Here is a 23,252-nt window from a genome sequence, read left to right on the forward strand (position 1 = left end):
CTTGCCAGTAGGCCTACATTTTCTGTTATTTTACAGAGTTATTTCTGTATTTATTATTAATTATACATTTACATTGTTTCAAACTACTAAATTGTCAATAAAAGTCGCTTTGTTAAACTGTATAGTTGCATTTTCAACTTTAAAAGAGCAGAGATCATAATGCCATAATGCCATTTTATTATTAAGATTACAGTGTGTCGGAAGACCCTCAGAAGTCTCATCAAAACCCAGTGAAAAAGTCAGTTTGCACATGTAGGTCATTTATGCTTATTAATAGTATATATATATATATATATATATATATATATATATATATATATATATATATATATATATATATATATATATATATATATATATATATTTTTTTTTTTTTTTTTTTTTTTTTTTTTTTTTTGCTTCACGAGACGAAAGAGTTATTTCTGATACTAATTATTACTATACACTCACCGGCCACATTATAAGGTACACTTTACTAGTACTGGGTTGGACCTGCTTTTGCTTTAAGACCTGCCTTAATCCTTTGTGGCATAGATTCAACAAGGTACTGGAAATATTCCTCAGAGATTTGGGTATTTATTGACATGATGGCATCACGCAGTTGCTGGAGATTTGTCAGCTTCACATCCATGATGCCATGGGCGTAAATCCTGGGGAAATCCCCTCCCAATCGAGGGTTGTTCTTTCTTTTAACAACTTTAAACATTGAAAATTTATTTCAAAAATTTACTTTAATTAACATTTTAATAGTTTAAAGTGATAGAGTCCTATTTTCTGGGTTGATGTTTTATGTTACAGTACAAACAACTTGCCAGTAGGCCTACATTTTTTCTGTTATTTTACAGAGTTATTTCTGTATTTATTATTAATTATACATTTACATTGTTTCAAACTACTAAATTGTCAATAAAAGTCATTTTGTTAAACTGTATAGTTGCATTTTCAACTTTAAAAGAGCAGAGATCATAATGCCATAATGCAATTCACAATTGTAAATAAACGGAAAACACAAAATTCGGAAACTGTTAATTAACAGATATTTTTTACAGTGTAAAAAATAAAAATAAAAAAATTATGTACAGTTCAAGTCAGAGTTATTAGCCCCCTTTTTATTTTTTGGTTTTTTTAAATATTTCCCAAATGATGTTCAACAGAGCAAGGACATTTTCACAGCATGTCTGATATTATTTTTTTTCTTCTAAAGAAAGTCTTATTTGTTTTATTTCGGTTAGAATAAAAGTAGTTTTTTTAACATTTTAAGGACAAAATTATTAGCCCCTTTAAGCTAAATGTTTTTCGATGGTCTACAGAACAAACCATCATTATACAATAACATGCCTAATTACCCTAACCTGCCTAGTTAACCTAAATAATAAAAGTGTCTTGAGAAATTTCTAGTCAAATATTATTTACTGTCATCATGGCAAAGATAAAATAAATTAGTTATCAGAGATGAGTTATTAAAACTATTATGCTTAGAAATTTATTGAAGAAATCTTCTTGCCGTTAAACAGAAACTGGGAGAAAACATTAACAGGGTAGCTAATAATTCAGGGGGGCTAATAATTCTGACTTTAACTGCACATATCTGTCATATATGTTTTTGTGTTAAGTCTTTGACATTTCTGGAAAAAAAATTTGATAAACACAATACAAAAATCACTATTCAGAATTCAAAAACGTGCATTCATTTAAGAAATAATCTTTGGGGAACCAGTAATGATTCTTCTGGCACTCCCTTAGACCCTTTTGTTTTAGAGTATTTATTTAGGCCTGATTTTCAGTAAAGTGGATTAAAGTTCCAACATGGTTTGTTCATAAGTACTTTTATATTTAAGATTTTTCTAACGCCTTCAGATGTGGTCAAGTTGCCATCTCTATGCAAATATACAGTATATAGTCAACATTTAAAGTAGATCATTAACTTTCATCAAAATTGTCCTAAAACCACCTGGCCAAACGCTTAAAGATGCACTTGATGAGGATGAACAATGTTTTTCATGCTGGATCACATCAATAAAAATCTGTTATATATATATATATATATATATATATATATATATATATATATATATATATATATATATATATATATATATATATATATATATACTGTCTTTTTGGCATTTGGGTAAAGAAGCTTTGACATTACTGGAACATTTACGAATGTTTTTTTAAGATCTGTTTGCTTTTTTCATCATTTACTCTCACCCTTCATTTGTCATAAGTCTGTTTAAGTTTCTTTTTTCTGTTGAACACAAAAGAAGATATATTGAAAAAGGCCGAAAACATATAACTGACCATTGACTTGCATATATTTGCTTTTCCTGGAAGTCAAGGATTGACGGTTTTCATTCATTCATTTTATTTTCAGTTTAGTCCCTTTATGAATCTGGGGTTGCCACAGCGGAATGAACCGACAACTTATTCAGCATATGTTTTACACAGCGGATGTCCTTCCAGCTGCAACCCATCACTGGGAAACATCCATACACACTCATTCACACTCATACACTACGGACAAGTTAGCATGTTCCCCTATAGCGCATGTTTTTTGGACTTGTGGTGGAAACCACCCGGAGGAAACCTACGCGAACACGGGACCCACGCGAACACCACCAACTCACCCAGCTGAGGTTCGAACCAGCGACCTTCTTGCTGTTAGGCGACAGCGCTACCCACTACATACACTACAGCCCCTACATACAATATAACATAACAAACAGGTGTCAGACTCATTGGCGATTAAACGTGATTTTTTCACAAACGTTAATGAAGCACTTCATAAAGCAATTTTGGACGTCGTCAAGTTAAACATTGGTTCCGGAAGACACACGTTTGCCCTCGGATTATTTGAGGGTGACGCCTGTAGTTATGGAAACAGCACGCTTGTCCTGCAACCTTCCAGTGCTCTCTCAAACTACAACAGCGCTTCAGAAAGTCGAACGAAACTTCAGAAATGTGCTAGTGTAGGCACTATTTAATAAAAGTACCCTTTCGTCTTCTAAATACAGACGATATATATATATGAGAATAAAGTTAGACACATCGCACAGATGAACAGGTAAGAACAAGCGACACTTTACACACGACGGTTTAATGTATTAGCCTAAGTTATGTCTTTTGCTAACGTTAAACTTATGTTTTCTACATTATCTAACAAACCGTTTATATCTGTTTTGTTCCTAATACGTGGCTACCTTTCTTCGTTAACTGTAAATGTTGCTGAATGTGGCTGTGATAGTGATCGAGGCTTAAAAAATTCAGCAGAGACTTGAGTTACAGGCAAGGCATGAAGACTTCAGACTGATCTAATTGCCCCCAAGTCGTATAGTTAGCCTATAAATATGAGTTAAAATAACATTAGAGCCCGTACAGTCGACCTAAACTATCTATTTATGGTCACAAATGTGGTTTAAATTGATAGGAATATCAGTTTAATTAAGTTCTGAACAATGTCTGCATTTATTTACCATTTTATTATTAAGGTTACAGTGTGTCGGAAGACCCTCAGAAGTCTCATCAAAGCTCAGTGAAAAGGTCAGTTTGCATATGTAGGTCATTTATGCTTATTAATAGTATTTTATTTTTTTTATTTTTTTGCTTCACGAAAGAGCTAGACGAAAGAGTTGTTTCTGATACTAATTATTACTATACACTCACCGGCCACATTATTAGGTACACCTTACTAGAACTGGGTTGGACCTGCTTTTGCTTTTAGACCTGCCTTAATCCTTTGTGGCATAGATTCAACAAGGTACTGGAAATATTCCTCAGAGATTTTGGTATTTATTGATATGATGGCATCACGCAGTTGCTGCAGATCCACCACATCCCAAAGGTGCTCCATTGAATTGATAACTGGTGACTGTGGAGGCCATTTGAGTACAGTGAACTCATTGTCACTTTTAAGAAACCAGTCTAAGATGATTCACGCTTTATGACATGGTGTGTTATCCTGCTGGAAGTAGGCATCAGAAGATGGGTACAACGTGGTCATAATGAGACGGAGATGGTCAGCAACAGAACTGTATGCTGTGGTGTTGACAGGATATATCCCCCACACCATTACACCACCACCACCAGCCTAAACCGTACAAGGCAGGATGGATCCATGCTTTCATGTTGTTGACGCCAAATTCTGACCCGACCATCCGAATGTGGCAGCAGAAATCAAGACTCGTCAGACCAGGCAACGTTTTTCCAATCTTCTATTGTGCAGTTTTGGTGAGCCTGTGCGAATTGTAGCCTTATTTTCCTGATCTTAGCTGACAGGAGTGGCACCCGGTGTGGTCTTCTGCTGCTGTAGCCCATCCGCCTCAAGGTTTGACGTGTTGTGTGTTCAGAGATGCTCTTCTGCAAACCTCGGCTGTAACAATTGGTTATTTAAGTTACTGTTGCCTTTCTATCAGCTGAAACAAGTCTGGCTATACTCCTCTGACCGCTGGCATCAATAAGGCATTTACACCCACAGAACTGCCGCTCACTGGTTATTTTCTCTTTATTGGACCATTCAGTTTCTGAAATCCTCAGACCAGCCGTCTGGCACCAACAACCATGCCATGTTCAAAGTCACTTAAATCCCCTTTCTTCCCCGTTCTGATGCTTGCTTTAAACTGCAGCAGATCGTCTTGACCATGTCTACATGCCTAAATGCATCGAGTTGCTGCCATGTGAACGGCTGATTAGAAATTAATTAGAAAATATATTGAATTATTAGCAGTTATACTGGTGTACCTAATTAAGTGGACTGTGAGTGTATGTGTTTATATAACTATTTAATCAGTAACATTTTTTCCTGTTTTTCTAAAGGAAGTTCCACCCTTGAAGCTTTTGAGTGCCAGCTTGGGAGGTACAATAATCTAATTATTATAATCTATACTTGCAAATACAATGCAGCTATAGCAACTGTTTAGTATCGTTTAGCAGTTATACACACATGACGACTGTCTACCCTGATTTCCTCAAGGCTTCTTATTTTTTTGAGAGGTTGAATGACATTACCTGCTTTGTTCTGTAGACCCAGCAGCAAAAGAAGCAGTGGAACGGAAAGCAAAGTAGGTTTAAAACTGTGTTACTAGGTCACTAGCTTTTTACATTGTTTGAATACAGACCACTAATAAAGGAAGCCTGGATTTTTACGAGAGTGTATACAGTAAGCATTATTTCCTTTACAAACTATGTGTGTGTCAATTGTATTCAGTGTTTTGGTTTGATTCTAGGCAAACAAAACTCAAAATAAATGAAAAGACAGAAGGACAGGCTCCTGCTCAAACCTCTGAGACAGCATCAAATATGAAACTTAGCTCTTCCACAAGGTAAAAACAGACATTTATAAGACTGATTAATCACCCATTTAGCTGTCAATGGATTGCTGGATTTACAGATCAACCGTTATTCAGATGTTTTGTTTTGTGTAGGCAGCAGAAACCAAAACCTGAGGGAAAGACAGATGGGATGGATTCTTCCTTAACAACAAAACAAAATGCTTTCCAGAAGTCAGAAACATTAAATCCTAGTCTCAAAGCACACAGTTCTAACAGGTAAAAACCGAACAAAATAATCCAATGCCACTGTTTGGCTTTTTATGATACAGTATTATGCTTCATTTAGTGTCTAATAATGCTCGTTGAATGTAAAAGATCTGGATTCTGAACAGTCTTAGCTGAAGCTTTTACTTCAGTTTGTTGATGGACTTCCAACTGAAATTGTATATTGAGTAGGGGGACGGGGCTTGTTTTTGCATAATTTTCTCATTGTAAACTAATATTAAGAGGGGTGTGGTTAAGGATATTAATATGCAGTTGCTATGGAAACTCTCGGGTTGATGTCAAGAGAAGGATTGACACTCCAAAAGAGTAAGCAAATGATCAGATTTTGCTGTGAGATTACCAAATCAAACACATTTCTTTCAATAGATTAACTAGCATGTTTAATTGTTTACCTTACTAATAGCAGTGTGAAGGAGACGCAGTAGTGCAGTAGGTAGTGCTGTCGCCTCACAGCAAGAAGGTCGCTGGTTCGAACCTCGGCTCAGCTCTGTTGGTGTTTCTGTGTGGAGTTTGCTTGTTCTCCCTGCGTTTGCGTTGGTTTCCAGGACACTGGGTGCAAATAGTCACCCTGCAAATTAAAATTTGTACTTTTTTTGCATGATTGCAAAAACAAAAGGCAAACACATACTGGTAACAGTTGATTTCATGTTTAAAGCTTCTTTTTTATGTTTTCTGAAATTTATTTATAAACTATTATTTTCTATGAACACGTTGGAATAAATAACATTTACTGCCAGTCAAAAACAAAAAATGCAGAGTCGGTGTCAATGGCGTAGTGGAAAGTTCACTGACACATGTACTCCGGTGTTCACTGCGACCCAAGTTCAATTCCCACCTTGAGGTCCTATGCTGATTCTTCCCCTCTCTCTCTGCTCCCCACACTTTCCTGTCAATTCTCTCTACTGTCCTGTCAAATAAAGGTGAAACCCCCTAAAAATCATAATACATTTTTAAAAAGCCTAAATCAAGCAACCAAGCCATTGAAAAAAAATCATTAAAATAAAGAAATACCATAAATAAATAAAATAAAAAAGGTAGGCATCATTCATGTGAAGTGGTTTAACCAACCAAATTAATAAACAATTTATCAATTTAAATATATTACTTTAATTTTGTTATTGAACTGATAATAATAACATTAAAAATAGCATTTATGGGCTGATATTGATATGGTTTTAATATCTTTTTTGTTGTCAGGTTGTCTAAATCAGGGGTTTCCAAAATTTTCAGCCTGCGAGCCCCAAAATAACAATGCCCACACAATAATAGGTCTAGATGAACATGAGCATGCTGACAACAGAAATAAGTGCAACCATCTAACAAGCAGAGGCTATAACTTAGTCATTTATTTATTTGTTTCATTTAATATTAACGTCACCTTATGAGACTAAATGTTTTCAGCACACGTTTATTCTTGGATTAATTTTGGAGACCACCACTTATAGATCATCCTCAATGTTCAGTTGCCTGCATTTATTTTTGATCTATTTGATTGCCATAAAGGTCTTAGAAAGTTAACCCTAGTGTTATAAAATCAATCTGCTGTGGCTGACGCTACTGCTGTGTTGTTAATGTAAACACACCATTCCTATGAAAACAATTGAAAGGTTGATGGCGTCTTATTGGCATGTTGTTGCTTTTTAAATGTAACTATTGACTACTATTTTCATCTTCTGTGGGTTATGGATGAAATGTGGTAATTCTAATAGTTTAAAAAAAATATTTGACTTTTAGAAATCACCAAGTCATTGTCCCACGACCCCCACTTTGGGAACCACTGCTCTAAAGGACAATCCACAAAATCTGTGCTAATGAACAGCTAAAATTCTGTAATGAAGGTTTCGTTTCTGACATATGCTGTAAGCAGTAGATCAATGACAACAGACTGAAAATCAGCTGACCAATCAAAGCAGAGCAGGCTATTGGAAAAGCAGGATCTATACCAGATTCTCAAATTAACCATTTCAGACACTGTGAGAACAGATGTGATGTAAACCTAATAGAAAACTTAGAAAACAAACTTAGGAATCTTTTAGGATGACATAATATGAGCGCTTGAACTAAAAGCAACACTTGTTTTTTACTAGATCATCGGACTAGATTCCCAATACAGAACGGAATATGAAAACAAGCACATTTTTAATTTGAGTCTACGAGTGGTTTTTGTATTCCAGTCGACGTGCTCTTTGGGTCATGCATGGGATGTGGTTTATGGGCCGTACATGCATAAAGCAGGGAAGCTGATGGCATTCATTCGCTCCAGTGATCTCTAATAGTTTACCTTTTATCACCCATTTTTTCAGCAGCAGAGGGTATAATGCCTCTAAAGCTCCGTCCTTCAGAAATGTAACCACGCATGGACATAAACCACCCAAACAGGTTCCCTCGATTATGACAGGTACTGAATCTGTTTTCTCCTTTAGTCTTTTTAACACATTTAGTTCAGTCTAATTCGTCAAGCATTTTGCGATTCTTTTGAAATCCTACAGACCAAAAAAATTATTTTATTTTTTTTAATGTAAGCACTGGAAAAGCAAGAAGAATGTGAAGTTCAGTCAGAAAGTGTGCATGAACTGCACACTCAGGCCCCTGGAGAAGTGCTGTCCGCAAATGACAAGGAATCTCCTGAGGCACAACATGATGAGGAGGAAAATGAGAGCGATGAAGGACTTGTACCGCTAGAACTCTTTGCAGAGGTAAAGCAGTGGGACATATCATTAATATTTATACATTTAGCAACACTTACAGTTGTAGTCAGAAATATTAGCCCTCTAGAATTATTAGCCCCCCTGTATATTTTTCCCCAAATTCTGTTAAATGGTTTTTTGGTCACACTTTATTTTAAGGGTCAGTTTGTTGATTTTGAATTACATTGCATCTACATGCCAACTAATTCTCATTAGATTATAAATAGACTGGGATTAGGGTCAAGGGCGCAGGCCCGGATTGGCTAATCAATAGGACCGGTAGAATTCCCGATGGGCCGGTCCGTTTTTTTGGCCGCGAGGGCTGGTGTCTCTGGCTGCTTGCACTCTCAGCACTCGCACTTTTTTCATTTTTTTATTTATTTGACTGTAGCCTCCCTCTTTTTATTCATTATTTTGCCGCAGCTTTGCTCTTTTTATTTATTTTCTCGCAGCCCTGTGAGCAAAATGCTGCCTGCAGGTTAATGATGACAGCGTCACCTTAGGGAATATAAGAATTAGAAGAATTAATATTAATGAATATTACACCTGCTCAATGAAAATCAGAGGATTCACTACATAATAAATCTGACATAACTTGATCAAAATCTAAAAAGGGAAGAAATCGACTGTATTTTTAGTTTCAATTAAAACAGCGTCATTGTGGTCTGTTGGTCAGCACGTTGCGTTACGACACCGTCAATCTGAGTTCGAACCTCAACTTAATATTAATAATTATTATTTTTTTAGTGTTAAGGTGTATAATACTGTTTGGGTTACTTATGTAGGTGTAAATATCTTATTTTCATTTTTTGCGTGGCCACCGTTAGAAAAGATATTGCAGGAAAGACATGGTGATGTTTAAAAGAAAAGTGTTTTAAAGAATAGAGATTTAGCACCGACATATTTATGAAAAACATATGAAGTTCTAAAGCAGCTGTTTCCTTGAAAAAGACTTGATAGTGTCATTACAAACTGAATTGGAAATTGACTTATTTTAATATAGTCAGTCGGGAACTGATGTGGGCGGGTGTAAGGCTTGAAACTCCAGGGCTAAAAAGGAGTCCCACTCCGGGCCTGCAAGGGCGTCACACACCGAATGCTCCACTCAGCACCACGCCATGGTGCGTACATGACAGTTGAAAATAGTGTAAGTTGACATGTACTTGCAAAGTTTCTTATGGTCAGTTGTGTGTTGTATGTTGATGTCAGATGTGTTGATGGAGCAGTATCAACAGGCAGTCTACTAATACTCAATGGACTATCAAAAGAAAGTGTTACTGATTTTTTTTAACACATTTCTAAACATAACTCATTTCTAATAACTGATTTATTTTATCTTTGGCATGATGACAGCACATATTATTTGACTAGATATTTTTCAAGATACTAGTATTCAGCTTAAAGTGACATTTAAAAGCTTAACTATAATTAGGCAAGTTAGGGTAATCAGGCAAATCGTTGTATAACGATGGTTTGTTCTGTAGACAATCGAAAAAATATATAGCTTAAGGGGGCTAATAATTTTGACCTTAAAATGGTTTTAAGAAAATAAAAAAATGCTTTTATTCTCGCCAAAATAAAACAAATAAGTTTCTCCAGAAGAAAAAATTGTATAGGAAATACTGTGAAAAAATCCTTACTCTGTTAAACATCATTTGGGAAAAAATTATTCACAGGTAGGTGAATCATTTTGACTTCAACTGTATATCCAAAATGACCAAAAGACAAAAATAAATAGATGAATAAATAAATGTATTATTGAGCCAACAATATTTTTCATATACCAAACAATGGCAGGTTACAACTAGATTTATTTTCTAACTCCAGTTTCTACAGGCTGTGATGATAAAGAATTACCAACTTGCAAAGAAGCTTTGTCAGATGAGTAAGTAGACATTTGAATTACTTGTTTATTAATTTATCTATTAAAATGGTCTTTTCTCAAACCCTGTCTTGATACTGATGTTTTCATCAATTCAGTTTTAATTTATGAGCCCCAGAACTCAGAAGCCAAATGGTTCCTTCCACTCATTGAAGAAAAACTGCTGATGGGTAAGATTATAATCTATTTATTTTAGTCTATTACTACTTATTTTTGGCAAAACTTAGTTCATCTCAAAATGAAAACTGCCAGTGTTTGTTGTACCAAGCTCATAAGACTTAGATTCATCATACAAATGAACAAATGAAAGTCTAATCACAAATTTTTGTTGACTGATGATGTCTAAAGTAAATCCATGCACCAAAGTCTTTTCAAGACATTTCGTGATAGACAGAGTTTATATACTGCTCAAAAAAATAAAGGAAACACTTAATGTGTTGTTTAAGTGTTCACTTTATTTAAGAATTTACACTTGGCTCATGATTGATGCATAGCTCCTCGGGCTCAGGGCTCACTCTCTTTCACAGGGCGAGGGGAGATTGAGCTCAGGTTGATCTCAAAACTCCCCCGCTGCTGAGGTTAAGGTGAAGTTCCTGAGGGTAAGACATTTAGAAAGAAGAATTAGGCTTATTTTTCTATAATATAGTGCATATTTGGATGGTGGGAGGAAACTGGGCAACCTGGGGGAAACCCCTAATAATTTTGACCCTAAAATAGTGTTTGAAAAATTAAAAACTGCTTTTATTTTAGACGATTAAAACAAATAACACTTTCTCCAGAAGGAAAATATTATTAGACATACTTTGAAAATGTCCTTGCTCTGTTAAACATAGTTTGGGAAATATTTTTTTAAAAAAAATTCAAAGGGGGGCTAATAGTTCTGACTTCAACTGTATATAGTGACTTGGGATCCTTTGTTTGGAGGATCGTGATTAGCTAATGAGGGCCAGCTGGGTAATCATGAGCATGTGCTTTTCTTGAAATTAGTTTAATATTTAACTTCACTTTGTTTGAACAGTATATAATCACAAATAAATCAGTAAACAGAAACTCAAACAACTTGATGCGTGAGAACAAATCTCATTGGTTAATGCAGAAGTTACAAGTCTTGCTGTGTGACAAGCAAGAATGAATTAAATTAAATTTGTGATTGAATTACAAACAAATATGTTAATTTTACCCTGTGAAAATTGTAATTTTAAAATTATTAGGTAAATTAACTATGTGCAGAATTATAAAAATTAAACTTAACAGTTGAATGAAAGAAAAAATAATGTAACAGTTCCAAGTTACACAAGTTTACTGTCTTTTTTAAGTCTGCTGATGCTTTTATAGAGCTAGTTCAACCAAAAACAAACATTTACTCGCTATTTGTGCGCCCTTAAGTGTTTCCAAACCTGTATGTGTTTTTTTCCTGTTAAACAAAAAAGAAGATATTTTGAAGAATGTTAGAACCCAGTAAACATACTATGGATGTCAATGGTTGCCAGTTTCCAACACTTTTCAAAATATGTTATTTCGTGTTCAAAAGAAGAAAGAAACAGGTTTGTGAAAAGTAAAGGGTGAGTAAATGATTACGGATTTTCAGCTTTGGGTGAACTGACCCTTTTAGGCAACGGGGTTACTTAGTTTTTAAAGTAAATTTGCTTATTTGTGATTGTGAAAGTGATTGTGTCTCTTTTGAGAACATAGACCTAAAAGTTCACTTAATAATTTTATTATGTCTGTTTGAATGTTTTGGGTGAATAGACTTTTTAAAAGAGGATCATAAATCTATTTAACAATAGCTTCATTTGTCTTATGGATTAAAAAATATAAATATCATCAGTGTAAGCAAATGATGATTAATCCTATATTATTTATTACAAATTTTCTTCTTTCATATTTCAACATTCTAGCTTAGAAAGATTCATCTTCAAACTGCTCTAAACAAAGTGTTTTGTGAAGCTCTGCGCTGAAATGAAATAAGCCAAACTCATTAGAAGCAATGTTCCAGATGGCTAACTTTAATAATGTGTGTGCAAAAGCAAATGATGACTGAAATTCAAGTGCGTTGGGTTTACCTTCTTCATATGGATGTCATCAAAATGTTTAGAAGCGGATGAAGAATCGGATGATGATGATGATGAATCTGACACATCTGATGATAATGATGATGAAGATGATGATGATGATGATGATGAGTCATCAGAGAGCTCTGACACAGATGAAGAGTCCATTGACAGCACAGATGATACATTATCATCTTCATGCTAAATTAGCATCTGGTGGAGTGAATGTCCTGCATCACAAACATTATTGCTTATATGTCTTGTGCTCATAAACAATGCGTGATCTGTTCAGCATCTCATGTATGCAGTTTTCTCAATTGCTGACTGCACATATTCTGTGTGAATTGTGTATTGTGAATAAAATACCCATTTCAAGCTTAATTTTTTCGGTTTATTTGTTGTAAAAATGCAACATAGCGCCATCTAACGGAAGAACTATATCATTTCCTAAATTTACCGCTCACACTAAAAGTTGTCCAAAAAGGCTCAATAACCATTATTTTGAGACCAATTGCACTCTAAAAAAAAATCTGACTTGTCGTAACCCAAAGCTAGGTCAAATATGGACAAACCTAAAATTGGGTTTATTTTTTCAATTAAATTTAACACCTTTGTTAAATATACAAACTCATTTTAACCCAACGATTGGGTTTGTATTTGACTCTACAACCTAGCATTTATTTTCGTAAGTGTGTAGTGTATAGTCTACAAAATCCTATTTTTTATATTTGATTTTAACTAATTGATGCTGCAGATATAATTAAAAACGAATAACTAAATATTTTGAAACCAAATCTAATCTTCAAATGCTTAAAGTTAAAAAGTTTATATTTTATATTTAATTGCATATATACAGTCAAGCCCTATTCATACCTATGGCAAATTCTGACTTAAAATTTTTGTTCAAATTTTAATAAAAGCTGAGAAAAATATTTGTTTGTTTTTCCACAACCTCTTGTACATTGTCTTATTATATTTTGGGAGAACCCGGTGTCCTGTCTGATTAATACAATCTGCTGGTTAAATAAAAGTGACTTTGAATTTGCCAGGGGTATTAATAGTTTTTAAATGTACACAGTTCACTCCCCAAATCTCTTTTAAAATAATATTTTCTATAAGATGCTTTACAATATTATATGTGTGCATATACATTAAATTAGTCAGTACTGAAGCCAAATCTGGAGCTAATCTAACAAAATAACGTACAGTAATGGTTTAAAGATTAGCAGACCAAATTTATATTAGGGAAAAATATTAAATACCATTTTAAAAAAACAGCAAAAATCCAAAAAAAATCTATTTGTTGAAATATTGTAGTTTTGCATTAATTTAATTGCATTATCTTTAATTTCTAAAGATGTTCTTTGACTAAAATGTAATTTTAATAAATATATCTGTTTAATAAATCTGTTTTGTTCAAATGCACCAATGTATATATTACCCATATTCACTGAGAAATTGGTTCAAATATTTATTTTTAAAATGGGGTGTACTCATATATGCTGAGCACTGTATATATTTTTATTTTGCCCTAGCTAATGTTGAACACAACGCATGCATTGGCAATGTCTGCATTAAATGTTTTGTGTGCATGTTAGGACAATACTTAAATGTGTGCGTTTGTAGAAAATAGCTTTTAAAAAAAACAACATCCTTAAAAACACTGACTGGAGACAACTATAGCCCAGTGTCGTTTTGCGCGGAGCTGTCCAGGTGCTGAAAAGGCTTCGGTGAAAAACTGCGCACTTTACAGCTCACCGCATGAAAAGTTGTCGTCAATTCTGACACGCTGATTCAGTAGAGCTCCTAAAACAAACGATCTTACAGACAAGAGCAGAGTGATTTTCCAGGGCGCTGCCCAAAAATCCTTCATTCAAGTTCAAGTTGGTCTGCTCTCTGCTGCCACCTTCTGGTGAGCAGTTCCAGATGCCTCACGTTATAACTAACGCTGATCCACAAGTAGTGCATTAAATATATATATTTGGAAAAAAAAACTAATTAGACTGGAATGCTTATATTGGTTTATGATGTGTCTAAAATAGTTATTAATAAATAAAAGAAACTATCAAAATGTGTTCTCGTTTTCATCATCTCTCTCTCTCTCTCTTTTCTTTCTCTCTCACTCACTCACCCTTTTCTCACTCCCACGGTGTTTTGACGTGTGTGTGTATATATACATGTATATATTACTCGGAGAATTAAACTTCTTGTGTCCGATGGCTTGAGTCCTTAACAATCAACAGAGTCGAGATAAACCCGTGGATCTAAAACCCCTGGACAAATACAGCCGAAGTGATTTTGGAGATTTCTCCTTTACCCCCTCTTTGAAGGATAAACACTGGATCAAGATTTAACGCTGAATGGATTGTTATGCTCTTCCCAATTATTTTGGTTTCCCCATGATAAGAGTCTCGCAGCAACATCACGCGGTGTGAACCATCCTCCGTGTGCCATTTTTACAGGATTTTACTGTGACACCTGTGACTCCGTAAGGTAAGCGCTCACCTTCTCTGTTACCATCTAAATTTTCCATGCAGAATTGCGTTTTTGTCTAGTTTTACGATGTTAGGAAGATTATATTTGAAAGAAGAGCTGTATTTTATATATAAATCAGATTTAAATACATATATGTACATATCTAAATCAGTTATTGTGATTATGTGATGATTGGATATGGCAAAATAATGATCTAAAAATATGCTGTAATTTAACACATGAGCGGCGCAATGATTTTTTGCCTATATATTTCGCTCAGTGAGCGATGCTCATTATTTGAGGATATTTAAAGATCATCTTAATTGAGAAATCAATAATTTGCATTTTTTCAATTCATTTTAGCTCTCCCCCTTTCTTTGTGACCTTCTAAAATCACCTCACACAAAAGAAATGTTATTTATCATCGCCATCATTAGACTAAAAATACCGTCAGAAGGATTATTTCTCCTTTGTTATGATGTGGTTGAAGTGAGCAGATTCTTCATTTCTTGGTTTTAAATGATTGGATTTAAAGAGCTCGTTACAGAGCCAATTAAGTCAGACTTCACGGTCTGCTGCGCGCTGGAGCTCAGAGGAGCCGGTGCGTCTGGAGAACACAGCCGGACTGCCATCCTAAATAACAAGTTAGCCTATATAGGTGGGATTATTTCCAGAATTTACTTGCATACGTATTTTATTTTGGATTATTTATTTCCTCTGTTGTGTTTGCTCGCGCTTTTTGGGTGTGCTGTAATGTGCGCTGTTCAATCAGAGCGCATTTCTGAACATGACAGAACACTGAGTGCGCGTAACGCAAGACAAATTATCCTGTGCTGAAGGAGAGTGAATTACAGCCATTTCACAAGGGGAATCTGATGCGTGAAATTATACTTTGGAGAAGAGGAATGATCGCTTTTATAGCTGCATTTGAGATTTAGTCTAATTTTGTGTCTGATTTGTGTCTGCACTTTTTGTTTCTGTCCTAATTCTGCATATATTCTCCGTGTAGTGTCAGATTTTTCCATTCAGTCTGAAAGCATTGAGGTGTTTCCCGTGGACTGATGGCGTCTTCTGCACCTTCTTCCTCGGCTGGTGATATGGACCCAAACACGGCTAATTTACGACAACCTGCCACAAGTAGGTCTCTCTGGATAACGCGTTTTTCACTTGGCTTGTTTACTCCGTGGGGTGGCGATGTTCATCACTGCCTTAAAAAACACACCGCACCGTGTGAAATGTCTATTAGCTGACAGATCACCTTACAGCTGGAGAGACGAATCATAAATTATCATAGATAGACAGAAATGCTGGGTTGTTTTAACCTAGCGTTGGGTCAAATGTGGACAAACTCAATGTCGGGTTTTTGAAATGCGCACGTTGGTTCATATTTGACCAAATGCATAGATAGATAGATAGATAGATAGATAGATAGATAGATAGATAGATAGATAGATAGATAGATAGATAGATAGATAGATAGATAGATAGATAGATAGATAGATAGATAGATAGATAGATAGATTTTAATAAAGATAATAAGTTTTTAATAAAGGAAGATCAATAGATAGATGATGTATAAGACAAAATTGATCCCTTATTCTATTTTGCGGTGTATATATTTGTCTTAATTCATACCAGAAGATTTAAATAATAACAAAAAATGTTACCATCATTTTGTGTACGTTTTGCATTAAATTGGGATCCCGTTTTTATAACAATGGTGCTGCTTGTTGGCACGTTTTATGGTGGCTTAAATAACAGCAATCAGCCATCATCTGCTTTCAACAGTCCCACCTCAATAGCGTAATTACCTAAAATTACCCGCCATTACGCTCCACTTCACGTTTTCCTTTGTAAATATGCTAAAATGGCCAAGTCAAGATCTTAAAATGCATTAAAAATTAGTTTGATGTTATATAATATATATAACCTTTATGTGCTTTTGTGTAGATTGTGATAAATTAAAAATATCATGCTTAATGTAATGTATTGTATTGATCTAGTAAAAGCTATATATGGGTTTTTTTCCATTTTATATGCTGTAAAAAATTGTGCTGCTGTGCTGTGTGTGTGTGTGTGTGTGTATTCTGCGTGTTTTGCTATTATCTCCCTGCCAAGCTCTATCTCACGCTTACTGACCTGAGGGGCTCGTGCTGTCTGTGCCTCATCCTGACAGCGCGCGCCTGGGGCAAATAAAGCCAGATCTGCCCTCAGACAAAACCCACCCAGAGCATGACATCAATTTATATCAAACTATTAATAATTATTATATACATCCCCTGCTTCGATTGGAATCGCTTTATCATTCAAAGTCATACCTATAGTATTTAAATGCAATGTCAAAATGTTTTGCTGAATTATGCAAATGCTTAACGTTGTGATTGTGCGTACATTTTTCTTGCATCGACATTGTAATGCTGCATCTGTCTGGTCACTAACGCCTGGAGGTCATTCATGTGTATATTCCGAATGGTCCATTTTCTGTAGACTCGCTGTATATGACGGCTGGCAAGTCAAACACAAGCGATTCACTCAATTAATCCCGAGACCTCATTTCATGCCCGCTTATTTTAAACCGCCTCTTTGCCGGATGTGTGCCACCATCTATTAGCTGCCTGCCTCTCTGATAGCCTCTATTGATTGCTTGAGGGAAAATCAAGCTCTTTGAAAAAATCTAGGAAAAAGGCACAGAGCCTGTAAAGATGTGTTGCACACATTCATTGTGTTTTGCGTCAATGCATGTTGCACTTTGCGCTTTTACACAGGCGCTCACATCCTCACCCATAGCATAAAAGCAATTACAAATATGGGATGTTGAACAGCTCTCCAAACGTCTCGTTTTAGCCTCGGACGCGTGGTACGGGGTTGCACACGGATGCACGAGGAAACTGGGCATGAAGATCTGTGGTAAGTTATTGTACAGTGCCAACATCATTTCTGTCTGGGGGTGCCAAAGTGGAGGGCACCTTTATGCTGTTGTTGACCCAGGTGTGAACACATGTATGCCCTGGATAGGGAGCAAGCGACTGTCACTGCGCGTTTGCATCACACGCCAAAGGTCAGCGAGCTGTTATTTACCCTGTAGGCTACTGTGAGAACAGGGTCCTAGTCTTTTGTCCCCCCTTGTTCACTCTCATTATTATTTTCTTGACAAAGGGACAAAAACCAAGCTGAAAGGAGATAGAAAAGGCAATTTTATGTTAATAAGACGTCTAAAAGACATCTGAACATAGACGATATGGCTAAAACAAGGCTAAATTTAGGTTTCCATTGAAAATCTAATAGAATAGCCCAGAATTAGACAGTTTATCAAATAAGTTAGACAGAGTCCTCATTTGTGGTCATGTGTGTTTGATTATTAGTCTATTTTTTGGCTAATCTTAGACATCTATTAGATTTTCACATGTTTTTGTTTTAAAAAGATGTCTGATAGATGTTTAATAGACGCCTAAACATAGTCGTCTTTGCTAAAACAGAGCTAGATTATGACTGTCAGTGAAAATCTGATAGAATAGGCCAGAACTAGACTAGTCACCAAATAAACAGAAATTAATGACTACTCGTAAAGTGTGTCTAATTTGTCTATTTGACGACTGATCTAGTTTCGGGCTATTCTTCGATGTCTATCAAATTTTGACTAACAGCCCAAGTATAGCTTTGTTTTAGCCAAGCTGTCTACGTTTAGATGTCTATTAAACACAAAATAGTTTGCTGCAACCTTGATTTAGCCAAGGCGTCTTTGTTTAGACGTCTGTTGGACTTATTTTGAACACACAAAAATCTCTGCTGGGAAGGCATGATTTTTTTTTCAGCAGAAAAACAGCCTGTGAATCGTCAGTGTCTCGATGGAAATCTTCTCTCACGGTCAGTTAGATGGGTTTTCGTAACTGGATTTGTCTGGAAAGCGAAACTCCATATATCAGAAGAAAAAAAGGGGCTGCCGGTGTTGCTCTCTCTAGTCTATTAGTTTCCTGGTGGGTGGTTCTCCGTCTCTCTCCCTCGCCTTCGCTCTCAACTTGTCTTTTTTACGCCACGCTGCTTTTTATAGCCTGCTAAAAGATGTGAAGAGGATTGGGTGTTTTTAAGATGATGACGTTTGGGGGATGTGGCCATTGCCTCTGGTGAAACTTCGTTTCATTCTCATAGATTAGGCTATGGGCTGCTCAGGATTTAATTTCGCTTGCGTGCATAAAAAATAAACACGCAATCAGATTTGTGTCATGATTATTGCTTGCGTGGTTGATATATGCTATACATATAAGGGAAAAATAGCTAAATGGAAAATTGCATGATAGTTTTGTCATTAAGATTTTTGATGTATGAAATAATTTAAGCGACTCAGCTGGTGCATATTTATTTCATTGGAGCTCATTTAAAAACGTGCAAAAATTTCTTAAATAAATATATCAGGTTTATTTTGTCATTATTAATTTTTTTAAAATGTTATTTATGCATGCATTTATATATTTATAGGCTCATTTTAGTTTGTTTGTTTTTTATAAAAAGAAAAACGCATGCACACATTTATTTTAACTAATCTTATGTTAAAGAAACAAAGTTAACGCGTGCAAACCACTGCTCAAATAAAGACCCACATTTTCTAGTTGTTTGATCAGAGTGCATGTTTTATTTTAAATGCATGCACAATCAGCATACTCAACCTGCTTGTAAAGCCCACAATAGCTTTGGTCTTTAGCATGAGAGAAAACAGAAAAATCCATTTTGATAGCTGCAATAAAATCGTGTCGCCTATTGATGTTCAGCGCACCGCCAAAGATTTACTGCATCGAATAGTCATTAGCTCTTATCAGAACCGAGCCTGAATGAGAGAGATGGGCTGCAGGGTGGGCAGAGGGGAGTATTAACGGGGGTCTGTTTTCTCTGATAATATTGTCTGATAGTCCTGCTCAAAATGAGAGCGAGATAACCGGCACGCAAAGCAAACCTCGAGACCGAACGAAGGAAATTTGCGGTTAAATATTGAAAAATATTCTTTATAATCTCACAAACCATCAGTGACCCAAAATTCAATAGCTCTGCGCAGTTCTCAATTAAAATCATTCAGAATAATAACGAATCTGTGCAATGTGAATTAAAAATATGCATATTTCTGTGTGTTCAAAATTATCCACTTTTAATGAAAAGGTTCCAAGTAAATGAGTTTGTACTACCCAGCAAGCATTTTTGTATTCAAAAAATGTCTAATAGACGCCTAAAACAAGTTTACATCTTGGCTAAAACAAGGTTACATTTGACCTGTCAGTGAAAATCTAATGAAGTCTAAGAATAGGCTAAAACTATTAACAGAATTGAAGGACTACACATATAATAATCTCTCCGTTTGATGACTAGTCCTTTGGGCTATTTTAAGATGTCTATTACATTTTCACTGCCTTGTTTTAGCCAAGCTGTCTACGTTAGATGTCTATTAGACGTTTATTAAAATTCTTTGTTGGGTAATGATCAAGGGAAATCATTTGTAGATTCATGCGCACATGAAAAATACTACAATAATCTATATTATTTAGGCTAGTGTTTTTAAACCATACAGCACTTGAATAAATCTGTTTTGGTGATTCCTAAATTTGTTATGGTCACACTACATTGTATTATCTCTTTGCACCACAGTTGGCTCTAGTAAAATCTAAAGTATATTAGTATGTATTACAGTTTATCAGTTCACTATAGTTAACAATATGCTGCAGTATTCATTTTCAGAGTTGTAAATGTTATAATATATGCAGTACAATACAATTTAAGGTTCAAAACAATATTTTATTTAAATTACTAAAGTAAATTTTCTTGTTGTTGGTTCCAAAAAGAATTTTCCATTATGAATAAGGCGCCAATAACAACAACTATTCCTAATTTCCAACTAACACTTTACAAAAAGGTTGTATTTGTTCATGTTAAATCATGTTAACTCACTGTGCATTAACTAAAGTTATCAAGCATGAACTTAAATGTTAATAATGCACTACATGTTTAATTATGATTTATAAATGCTGTACAATATTGTTCGTAGTTCATGTTAGTATGAACATTATATTGTAAAGTGTGACTCTAATTTCTAATAAGTGGGTCTCTCTGTTCTACCCAAAGCCGTTTGTCTATGTTCATGTAAGCTTCTCCAATAAAACACCCTCCATAGCTTGTAGCTTCAGTCTATTGAATGTCCCTGTCGGCAGTTAATGACATGGAGCATCAGTGAAGCGGAATCTGTGAAGGATGATAGACCCTAACTCAACCGCGCTTCAACAGCGTTACATGGTCCAAAAACACCACCCCACATGTCCTCTGATGTAACAGATACAGTAGCACCTTTGAACCTCGACCAATCCATAAATAGCTCTGTCCCAGTAAAACTCCAACCGCTGGAATCAGCCTTGGGTATAAATATTAGGGCGCAAACCTTCTGTTTGTTGCTTGTGTTGAGCAACTGGTTGGATATATAGCCTAGTGTAACTTTGATTTCCCCTCGCAACCAGACTCAAGGCTGAGGATGTTTTGCAATTCTTCCCCGTGTTGTAATGATGCAGGTTTCCTGCAGAAGAACAACAGTTTGGATGAGAAGAGTCGTATGGTGGGCTCCTTCAAGGAGAGCGCCAAGAACCAGATGTCGTGCGACAACAATGAGCGCTTCACGCGCGATGAGACAGATTTCTCCAACCTGTTCGCGCGAGGTAAACTCACATTTTGCTCTTTCTTAATGTTTTTTTCAAGTGATGATGTATCCACAGTTATAGGAACATTTCGTTAAGATTCTCGTTTTTTTAAATGTATACTTTCTTTCTTCATGAAGGGAATAGTTTGCAATCATGATTAAAAAAGCTTTAATGCAATTGTTTTCTGAAATAAATATTCTAAAATGCAAATGTTAAAATATTCGACAAACTATAAAATGTGTTAGAAAGTTCAATGAGCAATGTATACTGAACATGTTTTTGTGTTAATATTTAAGTAGAACATTTAAAGGAACATTCTGTTAATAAAGTATGGATTATTATTTGTTGTGACTAAAAATCAAGGATATTTCCTTAAATATTGATTTCTTATGTTAAAACTATTGTGGTATTGTATTGTAAATTTACATTACACCTTTTTATTTTTGTTTCCTCATTAAGGGACCAGTTTGCAAACATGATAAAAAAAAAAAGTTTCATTTAATTGTTTTCTGAATTTTCTGAAACAAATGGTCTAAAATGTGAATGTTAAAAGTATTTCTAAAACATCTTAGAGTTTGTCGAATAAAGTTCCATTAGCAATGTTAACTGTACATGTTTTTGTGATAAATATTAAAGTAGAACATTTAAATGATTATTCTCTTTAAATATGGATACATATTTGTTGTAACTGAAAATTAGAGATAATCCTTTTAATGTTGATTTCTTGAGTTAAAACTACACTCAATTTTTTTGCTGCTTGTTTAAACTACTTAGTCATAATGATGTTTTTTGTGGAATAATTTAATAGTTTTATGTTCAATCAACTTTAATTTAAAAAAACAATTAAGTTAACTAAATCGATTTGAGTTGTGACAAGATGAGTAATTGTGTGGAACCCAGCATTTTTTACAGTGAATTGTGATATTGTAAATTTACATGACACCTTTTTACTTTATGCAAAAATATTTATCTCAAGATATTTATATTAAAATGAAAAAAAAAGTTTGGGGTCAGGTTTTTAATTTTTTAAAGAAAATTATTCTGTTCATCCAGCCGGCATTTATTAAATGTAAAAAAAAAAAGATCAAATAATTATTAAAATTTGCTTTCTTGCTGTATGAAGATTCAAATGAAATTATGGCTCCAGTATTTATTGTTTTTATTACTACTAATAATAATAATAATTAATATTAGAGTGATTTCTGAAGGATCATGTGACTCTGAAGACTGGAGTAATGAAGCTCCAAATTCATCTTTAAAATCACTGGAATAAATTATTAAATTAAATTATAAACTACTTCTGAACAGTTTTTTTATAGTGCTGTAGCATTTTACTATTTGTATTTGTAAAGAAATAAATGCAGCCTTGGTGAGCAGGACAACCTCATTTTAAAACATTTAAAAATCATACTGACCCCAAACCTTCGACCAGTAGTGTATGTAATCAATGTTTTTACAGCTTAACAATTTAAGTCAATATTTGTTGTTTGAATTTTAAAGTATGTGGTTTGATTTGTGTCGTTACTGACAGCAGCATGAGTAAAACTTGATGATTAAACAGTTTTTGCTTCCATGCCAATTTAAATGTTTTCACCTGATTAATGCACTGATTGATTAAATGTAGTTTAAGTGTGATCCGGGACCACAAAACCACAAAAAAATTGTAGGAAAAGTCAATAACACATTATATGAATAAAAGTATTGATTTTTCTTTTAGGCCAAAAATCATTAGAATATTAAGTAAAGATCATGTTCCATGAAGACATTTTGCAAATATCCTACCATACATATATTAAAACTAAATTTTAGTTTAGGAAAAATGCATTGTCAAAGATTTTAATTTGGATATATAAACTTGAATTATTAGCCCCCTGTTTATTTATTTCCCCAATTTCTGTTTAACAGAGAGAAAATTTTCTAAACAATAGTTTTATTAACTC

The 23,252-nt window shown here is 34.7% G+C and overlaps 2 protein-coding genes across 6 annotated transcripts in view; both read left to right on the top strand.

Annotated features, from left to right (window-relative positions):
* Positions 1 to 2,863: 2,863 nt before the first annotated feature.
* erich2 (glutamate-rich 2) lies at positions 2,864 to 12,553 on the top strand. 2 transcript variants are annotated; one of them, NM_001326452.1, is made up of 11 exons: positions 2,864 to 3,064; positions 3,489 to 3,540; positions 4,813 to 4,852; positions 5,021 to 5,057; positions 5,223 to 5,318; positions 5,421 to 5,543; positions 7,856 to 7,950; positions 8,076 to 8,248; positions 10,067 to 10,124; positions 10,220 to 10,291; positions 12,217 to 12,553. In NM_001326452.1, exons 1-11 carry the CDS (start codon positions 3,057 to 3,059, stop codon positions 12,375 to 12,377), a joined length of 915 nt encoding a protein of 304 aa, NP_001313381.1. In that variant the 5' UTR covers positions 2,864 to 3,056; the 3' UTR covers positions 12,378 to 12,553. The 2 variants fall into 2 exon arrangements, with proteins under 2 accessions (NP_001313381.1, XP_068077848.1); XM_068221747.1 differs by having other exon boundaries at positions 2,869 to 3,064; positions 7,859 to 7,950; positions 12,217 to 12,549.
* A 1,819-nt stretch (positions 12,554 to 14,372) lies between these two features.
* Positions 14,373 to 23,252, top strand: part of gad1b (glutamate decarboxylase 1b) — a 34,370-nt gene continuing 25,490 nt past the window's right edge. Inside the window, 4 exon segments of one of the 4 annotated variants that reach the window (NM_194419.1) lie at positions 14,557 to 14,665; positions 15,657 to 15,784; positions 17,492 to 17,554; positions 21,187 to 21,330. In NM_194419.1, the coding sequence (NP_919400.1) occupies positions 15,709 to 15,784; positions 17,492 to 17,554; positions 21,187 to 21,330 (283 nt within the window). In that variant the 5' untranslated portion in view covers positions 14,557 to 14,665; positions 15,657 to 15,708. 4 annotated transcript variants of the gene reach the window in all.

This window comes from Danio rerio, chromosome 6, assembly GCF_049306965.1.
Source record: "Danio rerio strain Tuebingen ecotype United States chromosome 6, GRCz12tu, whole genome shotgun sequence".
Lineage (NCBI taxonomy): Eukaryota > Metazoa > Chordata > Actinopteri > Cypriniformes > Danionidae > Danio > Danio rerio.

Excerpts from the sequence above, each read along its gene's own strand:
- erich2 (NM_001326452.1), top strand. Across the intron at positions 5,544-7,855 it reads AAAGCACACAGTTCTAACAG|CAGCAGAGGGTATAATGCCT; the intron begins GTAAAAACCGAA and ends CCATTTTTTCAG. Across the intron at positions 7,951-8,075 it reads GGTTCCCTCGATTATGACAG|CACTGGAAAAGCAAGAAGAA; the intron begins GTACTGAATCTG and ends TTTTAATGTAAG.